The sequence below is a fragment of the Sardina pilchardus genome, chromosome 13 (genome assembly GCF_963854185.1).
Source record: "Sardina pilchardus chromosome 13, fSarPil1.1, whole genome shotgun sequence".
NCBI classification, from domain to species: Eukaryota; Metazoa; Chordata; class Actinopteri; order Clupeiformes; family Clupeidae; genus Sardina; species Sardina pilchardus.
In genome coordinates, this window is record NC_085006.1 from 33,619,038 (window position 1) to 33,629,037 (window position 10,000).

A 10,000-nucleotide genomic window follows, 5' to 3' on the forward strand; every position below is an offset into this window, starting at 1 on the left:
AGATTACAGCCCAGGGATACAGTAGGCCATGCATGTGGTGAGATTACAGCCGGACTGAACCAGACCAGGGATACAGTAGGCCATGCATGTGGTGAGATTACAGCCGGACTGAACCAGACCAGGGATACAGTAGGCCATGCATGTGGTGAGATTACAGCCGGACTGAACCAGACCAGGGATACAGTAGGCCATGCATGTGGTGAGATTACAGCCGGACTGAACCAGCTCAGGGATACAGTAGGCCATGCATGTGGTGAGATTACAGCCGGACTGAACCAGACCAGGGATACAGTAGGCCATGCATGTGGTGAGATTACAGCCCAGGGATACAGTAGGCCATGCATGTGGTGAGATTACAGCCCAGGGATACAGTAGGCCATGCATGTGGTGAGATTACAGCCGGACTGAACCAGACCAGGGATACAGTAGGCCATGCATGTGGTGAGATTACAGCCCAGGGATACAGTAGGCCATGCATGTGGTGAGATTACAGCCCAGGGATACAGTAGGCCATGAATGTGGTGAGATTACAGCCGGACTGAACCAGACCAGGGATACAGTAGGCCATGCATGTGGTGAGATTACAGCCGGACTGAACCAGACCAGGGATACAGTAGGCCATGCATGTGGTGAGATTACAGCCGGACTGAACCAGCTCAGGGATACAGTAGGCCATGCATGTGGTGAGATTACAGCCGGACTGAACCAGACCAGGGATACAGTAGGCCATGCATATGGTGAGATTACAGCCCAGGGATACAGTAGGCCATGCATGTGGTGAGATTACAGCCCAGGGATACAGTAGGCCATGCATGTGGTGAGATTACAGCCGGACTGAACCAGACCAGGGATACAGTAGGCCATGCATGTGGTGAGATTACAGCCGGACTGAACCAGACCAGGGATACAGTAGGCCATGCAGCCTCAACCACTCACAGTTCCTCTAGAGGCGGTCACAAGCTAGCGCACGATGAATGGGAGTCTATGGGGCTAGACGGGTAAGATAATCTTTATCATTTTAAAAAGCTTAGTTTCCTCTGGACTCGACCATAAATACATGTTTGTCAGTTGGAACAAACCAAAAAGATACGAAGCCGCTTGAGATTTTGGTGATCTATGGTGATTTTATTTGCGTCAGATCTGTGCCTATGTTGACGCTAATGCATTTAAGAGTAGAACCCCACAGTAAGATGAACAGCCGTAGTCAAGGCACCATCTAGTCAGTATATCTATCTACAGTATGGCGACATCTAGTCAGTATATCTATCTACAGTATGGCGACATCTAGTCAGCATATATATCTACAGTATGGCGACATCTAGTCAGCATATATATCTACAGTATGGCGACATCTAGTCAGCATATATATCTACAGTATGGCGACATCTAGTCAGCATATATATCTACAGTATGGCGATATCTAGTGAGTATATATATCTACAGTATGGCGACATCTAGTCAGCATATATATCTACAGTATGGCGATATCTAGTCAGCATATATATCTACAGTATGGCTGATCTAGTCAGCATAGAAAGAATAGAATAGAATATATACTTTTTTGATCCCGTAAGGGAAATTCGTTTCTCTGCATTTAACCCAATTTAACCGAATTAGTGAACACACACAGCACACACACAGTGAGGTGAATCACACACTAACCCAGAGCAGTGAGCTGCCTGCCCAACCAGTGGCGCTCGGGGAGCAGTGAGGGGTTAGGTGCCTTGCTCAAGGGCACTTCAGCCGTAGCAGTACACCACGGTTGCCACGGCTGCATATATATCTGCAGTATGGCGATATCTAGTGAGTATATATATCTACAGTATGGCGATATCTAGTGAGTATATATATCTGCAGTATGGCGATATCTAGTGAGTATATATATCTACAGTATGGCGATATCTAGTGAGTATATATATCTACAGTATGGCGATATCTAGTGAGTATATATATCTGCAGTATGGCGATATCTAGTGAGTATATATATCTACAGTATGGCGATATCTAGTGAGTATATATATCTACAGTATGGCGTGGTGCCTGGTGCCTCTTGTGATCTGTGTGATGTCATAAGGGTGAGACGCTTGTGGCGTGTGTGCTGTGATGGCAGGAGGAGTCGCATGTTGACGTGTTTGACGTTAGTTCCTGGAGTCGCCTCTCATTCCCGTCTCGTCTGAAAGACTCCAACTGTGTGTTCACACCGCCGCCAACTTGGGCTGCAAACAAAACGCTCCAGTTCATTTATTGTCCCCTCTGAGTGGGTCTGTGTCTGATGAAGTTGAGAAGTGCACTCATCCCCTGCTGTTCTGTGTGTGTGTGTGTGTGTGTGTGTGTGTGTGTGTGTGTGTGTGTGTGTGTGTAGGCATGTCATCTTCGCCCCCAGCAGTCATAATAAGTATGCGGGCGAGTCGTTCCCGGGCATCTACGACGCGCTGTTTGGCATCGAGCGGGCGGCCGACGCCCCTGCAGCCTGGCGCGAGGTCAAGCGGCAGATTAGCATCGCCACCTTCACCGTGCAGGCCGCCGCCATGACCCTCACCCCACCTTGACCCCTGAGCCCGCCATGACCCTCGACCTCCGACCCCCACCACCTTCACCGTGCAGGCCGCCGCCATGACCCTGACCCCGCCATGACCTCCGACCTCCGACCCCTGAGCCCCACCACCTTCACGTGCAGGCCGCCGCCATGACCCTCACCCCGCCATGACCCTCGACCTCCGACCTCCGACCCCCACCACCTTCACCATGCAGGCCACTGCCATGACCCTCGACCTCCGACCCCTGAGCCCCACCACCTTCACCGTGCAGGCCACTGCCATGACCCTCGACCTCCGACCCCTGAGCCCCACCACCTTCACGTGCAGGCCGCCGCCATGACCCTCACCCCGCCTTGACCTCCGACCCCCACCACATGACCTCATCATCATCCGCATGACCTACGACCTTCACTCCCCGACCCTGTGACCTACAGTCGTGTACAGGACCAACACCCAGCTGAAAAACTCCTCCAAGAGTCCGCAGGACTATAGGGACTCTTCCTGTGTGTGTGTGTGTGTGTGTGTGTGTGTGTGTGTGTGTGTGTGTGTGTGTGTGTGTGTGTGTGTGTGTGTGTGTGTGTGTGTGTGTGTGTGTGTGTGTGTGTGTGTGTGTGTGTGTGTGTGTGTGTGTGTGTGTGAGTTGTATGGGTGTGTGTTGTGTGTTTTGCAAGTATGCGTCCGTGTGTTGTTTGTGTGTGTGTGTGAGTTGTATGTGTGTGTGTGTGAGTGTGTGAGTGTGTGTGAGTATGTGTGTGTGAGTGTGTGTGGTGCGGGGGTTACAACATCACTCTGCACTGTGATGCTGGTTGGCTAATTTCATTATGAACATTTGTCTCAATGTTTGTGTGTGTGAGTGTGTATGGTGCATTATGAACATTTGTCTCATTGTTTCTGAGAGTAAATCACACAGAACTAAATGGATTATTCTTTTTTTCAAGTTAAATCCACTTACAATTTTGCATTTTGACTTCAAGATGACGAGTCAGATGATAAGGTTTTTACTGTGAAAGGCACCATTCTACCCTTCACTCAGACAGAGGTTATGTGTGTGTGTGTCTGCGCGTGTTTGTGTGTGTCTGTGTGCAAAAAATTCCTTTACTGAAAAGCTTTCGGTCGCGAGACCTTCATCAGTAAAGCAATGTTTTGCACACAGAGCTGAAGTGTGCGGATTTTTCTTAAAAATCTCCACGTTTCTACTAAATCTGCTCCTCACACGGATGAGTGGTGATCTTTTAGCTTTTGTGTAAAGAAATGGACAGATTGAGATTTACAAATATGACATAACCATGAACGTATTGAAGGCATCGTGAGATTTACAAATATGACATAACCATGAACGTATTGAAGGTATCGTGATTCGTGAGATTTACAAATATGACATACAGTAACCATGAACGTATTGAAGGTATCGTGAGATTTACAAATATGACATAACCATGAACGTATTGACGGTATCGTGATTCGTGAGATTTACAAATATGACATAACCATGAACGTATTGAAGGCATCGTGCTGTGAAAGAGATGATCACACATCACAGCATGACCTCTGCTATTGGACTGAGGGGCCCCATTCAGATATCATATCATAGCATAGCCCATAGTTAGCATATGGTTGAGAGGTGAATATCATAGCCCATAGTTATTATGGTTGAGGGGTGAATATCATAGCGCATGGTTATTATTATGGTTGAGAGGTGAATATCATAGCCCATAGTTATTATTATGGTTGAGAGGTGAATATCATAGCCCATAGTTATTATGGTTGAGAGGTGAATATCATAGCCCATAGTTATTATGGTTGAGAGGTGAATATCATAGCCCATGGTATATGGTTGAGAGGTGAATAGCATAGCTCATAGTTATTATGGTTGAGAGGTGAATAGCATAGCGCATAGTTATTATGGTTGAGAGGTGAATATCATAGCCCATGGTTATTATGGTAAGTAGTAAGTAAGTAAGTAAGTAAGTAACTTTATTTGTCCCCCAATGGGGCAATTTGTTGTGCAGCAAGTACGGTACGGATCACATACAATCACACACACAAACAACAAACACACACAGTTTAAGAGGTTGCCTACATTGCAGCCATAGTTAAAAAACAATAAAAAATAAGATAAAATAAATAAATAAATAAATAAAAGGCTCATCATATCCAAAAGTATGAGTGGGAGTGGGGGGGGGGGGGGGTTACCTATGTTTTTTTGAGTTAAGAAGTAAAATGGCTGATGGAACAAAAGAATGTTTATATCTGTTTGTTTTGAAGTTGGGGAGTTTGAAGCGTAATCCAGATGGCAACATCTGAAATTCAGTCAGTAAGGGATGAAAACTACCTGAAAGGATAGAATCAACCTTTCTCAGAACCTGCTTCTGATAAAGTTCCTCCAGGCCTTTCTGCTTGGAACCTATGATACTGCTGCTCGTCTTAATGATCTTGGAAAGGGAGGTTTTTTGCTTCACAGAGATAGACCCATACCAGCAGACTAAGGAGAAGGTGACAACTGACTCAACAAAGGACCTATAAAAAAGTGTCATTAGAGTCTTGTCCACATGGTTGAGAGGTGAATATCATAGCGCATGGTTATTATGGTTGAGGGGTGAATATCATAGTTATTATGGTTGAGAGGTGAATATCATAGCCCATAGTTATTATGATTGAGGTGAATATCATAACCATATGCTAACTATGGGCTGAGAGGTGAATATCATAGCCCATAGTTAGCATATGGTTGAGAGGTGAATATCATAGCCCATAGTTATTATGGTTGAGGGGTGAATATCATAGCCCATAGACTATAGTTAGTATATGGTTGAGAGGTGAATATCATAGCCCATGGTATATGGTTGAGAGGTGAATATCATAGCCCATAGTTAGCATAATTTGAGAGGTGAATATCATAGCCCATAGTTAGCATATGGTTGAGAGGTGAATATCATAGCCCATAGTTATTATGGTTGAGAGGTGAATATCATAGCATAGCCCATAGTTAGCATATGGTTGAGAGGTGAATATCATAGCCCATAGTTAGCATATGGTTGAGAGGTGAATATCTTAGCCCATAGTTATTTTGGTTGAGGGGTATATGGTTGAGATGTGAATATCATAGTTATTATGGTTGAGAGGTGAATATCATAGCCCATAGTTAGCATAATTTGAGAGGTGAATATCATAGCCCATAGTTAGCATATGGTTGAGAGGTGAATATCATAGCCCATAGTTAGTGTATGGTTGAGAGGTGAATATCATAGCCCATAGACTATAGTTAGCATATGGTTGAGAGGTGAATATCATAGCCCATAGTTAGTATATGATTGAGAGGTGAATATCATAGCCCATAGTTAGTATATGGTTGAGAGGTGAATATCATAGCCCATAGACTATAGTTAGCATATGGTTGAGAGGTGAATATCATAGCCCATAGACTATAGTTAGCATATGGTTGAGAGGTGAATATCATAGCCCATAGACTATAGTTAGCGTATGGTTGAGAGGTGAATATCATAGCCCAGTTATTATGGTTGAGGGGGCCAATGAAGGCATATTCCATGACCTGTGTGGGACCCCATATCCATATATTATTTTAACTTGCATAAAACAGTCCTGCGGCTCATACACACTGCGGCTAACACACAGGAAATGACTGTATAGTTTATGTGTGGATGATGAGATACACACACAATCAAGGCTATTTACACAATGTGTGTGTGAATTACCACTGTGTATAAAATGTGTATACAAACAAACAAACTACACACACACATTAGCACCAGTGGTCACTGTAATTAAAATAAAGTAGATTTATTTAATGTTTGGTGGTGAGAGGCATACATACATCCAGCCGGGGGTGTGTACAGTGTGTGGGAATGTGTGTGTGTGTGTGTGTGTGTGTGTGTGTGTGTCTATATGTGTGTGTGTGTGTGTGTGTGTAGGGGGGGTTATGTCCATGATGATTTCATTAAGGCATTCATTGACATCATCAGTAGCATCATCCTCACCATCATAATAATCACCACCATCACCATCATCATCATCATCATCATCATCATCATCATCATCATTATCATCATCATCGTATTTCACACAAGCTCTCGTGGTCAGCACGACCTCACTATCTGGCCGGTCCGAACTCTGGTCAGTGAAGTCCAGTTCTGCGTTTAGAATCCTGTTACCATGGTTACCACGGCCCCTGGTCAGTGGCGCCGCTCCGCATGTCCTGCCAGTCGGTCGGTCGGCCGGTCGTTCGGTCAGTAGCGCGTTTAGAGTCCCGGGGTCGGTCGGTCGTTCGGTCAGTAGCGCGTTTAGAGTCCCGGGGTCGGTCGTGGCCAGAGCCATATAAAGAGAGAGTTGCGACAACTCCATTGACGCTAATGTTCCATATTTTCTCAACAATAGTTCCCGGAAGTTAGGATCGAACACTCGTTAACAGACAGTAAAAGACGGTTATTTTATGATCCTAACGAACAGTCAAAATCGCTTCCGGGAACTATTTGAACTACTTGAAGTTACACGAACCACGTCACAAACCGAATTTTCTGTACCCGGGTTGTCGCAACTCTCTCTTTATATGGCTCTGGTCGTGGCTAGCGTTGTTCCGCGCGGCGGCGGCCATATTGTTCCGCGCGGAACGTTCTAGAAGCCCATGTGCCGCGTGTCCTGCTTGTCCTCGTCCAGCTCCACCATCTCGTTGAGGCACAGCTCCAGGTTGCGGCGGCGGTCGGCGTTCGGCGCCGTCTCCATCCTCTTGCGGATGAACTTGATGGCGTCGTCCATGCCCTTGGGCGGCGGGTTGCGGTGCGGCAGCAGGGTCCCGCGCAGGTGGTCCTCGGTGGAGTCCATGGCCAGGCCGCACAGGAAGCGCAGCATGAGGTCCAGGTGTCCGTCGGGGCTGGCCAGCGCGCGCTCCACGGCCGGCCGCAGCAGGTCCAGGATGGGACGCTCCTTCACCAGCTTGGCCACCACCGAGCTCTTCAGCGTCTGCTCGAACGCGATGCGCCCGTCGCTGCGGAACGCCAGGTAGGTGTAGAACGCCGCCATGAACTCCTGCAGCGAGTGGTGGAGGAAGATGTAGGTGGGCCGAGAGGGCTTTTTTCCTCCTCCTGCTCCTCCTGCTCCTGCTCCTCCTGCTCCTCCTCCTCCTCCTGCTCCGCCCTGTGTCCACTCCGGCATCTCCTCGGTGAACAGGCCCACGTTGAGGAGCTTGCGGGGCTCCAGGTCGTACTCCTTGAAGTCCTCGGCGTGGAACTGGTTGCGTCGGGCCTCCAGCATGCGCAGCGAGAAGCGGCCGACGCTCTTGAGGAGGATCTTCTCCTCGTCCTTCCAGCGCGTGTGGTCCGACGTGTTGCCGCGGTAACGCTCCTGCCAGCGGTTGACCATCACCAGGACGATGTCGATCATGAAGGGCGTCTCGTGCGGCGGCCGCGTCATGAAGGTGGGCTTGCGGCGCACGTTGCGCTCGAACACCCACGTCACGATCCAGGCGAACAGCGGCAGGTGCGACATGACGAGCAGCGTGGGCGACTCCTTGACCTTCTGCAGCACGCGCTCGCTCACCGTCAGGTCGCGGTCGTAGTGCTTGGCGAAGAAGCGCTCGCGGTGCTCGGGCAGGTAGCCGCGCACCTCCAGCATGCGGTCGATGTGCGCGTGCGGCAGCAGGTGCAGGTCGCTGCGGCGGCAGGTGACGATGAGGCGCCAGTGCGGCATGAGGTCGCCGCGCAGCAGAGAGGCCATCAGCGCGGCCAGCGGAGCCTCCGTGGTGGGGTCGGTCACGCGCGGCGCGCTCATGTCCAGCAGAGGGCGCCGCTCCTCCCAGCCCTCCAGCACCAGCGCGCACGGCGTGTCCGCACTCTTCAGCAGCGGCAGGATGCCGTCCAGCGCGTGGTGGAACCTAGCGCAACAGCAGGTCAACAATTACATCACAAGGTCAAACTTGTTAATCGTTATATCACAGGGTCAATAATTACATCACAAGGTCAAACTTTTTAATCGTTAAATCACAAGGTCAATCGTTATAATCGTTATATCACAAGGTCAAACGTTATAATCGTTATATCACAAGGTCAAACGTTATAATCGTTATATCACAAGGTCAATCATTATATCACAAGGTCAATAGTTGTATCACAAGGTCAATAGTTGTATTACAAGGTCAATCATTATATCACAAGGTCAATAGTTGTATCACAAGGTCAATAGTTGTATTACAAGGTCAATAGTTGTATCACAAGGTCAATCGTTATATCACAAGGTCAATCGTTATATCACAAGGTCAATAGTTATATCACAAGGTCAATCATTATATCACAAGGTCAATAGTTGTATCACAAGGTCAATCGTTATATCCCAAGGTCAATAACTATATCACAAGGTCAATCGTTATATCACAAGGTCAATCGTTATATCACAAGGTCAATCATGAGCTCACATGGTCATGAGCTTCAGCAGCGTGAGCGACTCCTCTGCGTAGTGCCGCAGGTCCTGGCAGTTGAGGTAGAAGAGGAAGTGCAGGTCCTGGTTGGCGCTCTCGTGGCTCCAGTCCAGCGTGATCTTGTGCGCCGCGTAACTCAGGCCTGCCATCGGGATGCCGCTCAGCACCGCCACGCGGATACGCTTGTTCTCGTCTGGCAACGAGCGCAGCACGTCGTTAAGGCGGAAGGTGCGGCGAGGCTCACCGTATTTGGGCTTGACGTCACGGAGCACCTGCAACACCAGGCAGAGGAGAGACAACCAATCAACACGAGGCAGAGGAGAGACGACCAATCAACACAAAGGTTAACTTTAAAGGGATAATCCGGAGTGAAATGCACTTTAGATCAATTTTTCGGACTATTGGGAGTACATACGTTGAGTTGACACCAAAATCATGTCATTCGGATGTATTTTGAGAAAGTTCGAGTTCACCGTTTTTAGCCAAAACTCGTTAGCCTGGAAGTGACCGGGGCAAGTCCTTTCGCCGCTACAAAACGCTATTTTTATACCTCTTCTACTGTTCCAAACAACGCTACACTTACGTGGTAGTGAGTAGAGGGTCCCTTAAACCAAACCGAAGTATCCCCACGTCTTTATGTGGTCGGATAGAGAGTCCAGAATGAATTTAATCGAGTCAGTACCTTTCCGGAAATGTCGCTGCTGCAGCTAGCAACGTGTTAACAACATTTTAATAACATTTCTGGAAAGGTACGGACTCGATTAAATTCATTCTGGACTCTCTATCCGACCACATAAAGACGTGGGGATACTTCGAACATTCTCAAAATACATCCGAATGACATGATTTTGGTGTCAACTCAACGTATGTACTCCCAATAGTCCGAAAAATTTATCTAAAGTGCATTTCACTCCGGATTATCCCTTTAACTGACCAATCAACACAAAGGTTAACTTCAACTAACCAATCAGCCTCAACCTTGACCTGACCCAAATATCCAATCAAACTGCCCCATTTACATTTACACTTTTACAAATGT

The 10,000-nt window shown here is 47.7% G+C and overlaps 2 protein-coding genes across 2 annotated transcripts in view; one reads left to right on the top strand and one right to left on the bottom strand.

Moving 5' to 3' along the window:
- The window catches only part of naalad2 (N-acetylated alpha-linked acidic dipeptidase 2), a 30,723-nt gene extending 27,252 nt beyond the window's left edge, over positions 1-3,471 (top strand). Inside the window, exon 19 of the mRNA XM_062552564.1 lies at positions 2,363-3,471. Within this exon, the coding sequence (XP_062408548.1) occupies positions 2,363-2,549 (187 nt within the window). The 3' untranslated portion in view covers positions 2,550-3,471. The remainder of the gene's footprint in view (positions 1-2,362) is intronic.
- Positions 3,472-6,310: 2,839 nt separating this feature from the next.
- The window catches only part of nlrc3l (NLR family, CARD domain containing 3-like), a 16,927-nt gene continuing 13,237 nt past the window's right edge, over positions 6,311-10,000 (bottom strand). The window contains exons 8-9 of the mRNA XM_062552180.1: positions 8,959-9,233; positions 6,311-8,421 (exon numbers count right to left, since the gene is read on the bottom strand). Coding sequence (XP_062408164.1) covers positions 7,167-8,421; positions 8,959-9,233 — 1,530 coding nt within the window. The 3' untranslated portion in view covers positions 6,311-7,166. The remainder of the gene's footprint in view (positions 8,422-8,958; positions 9,234-10,000) is intronic.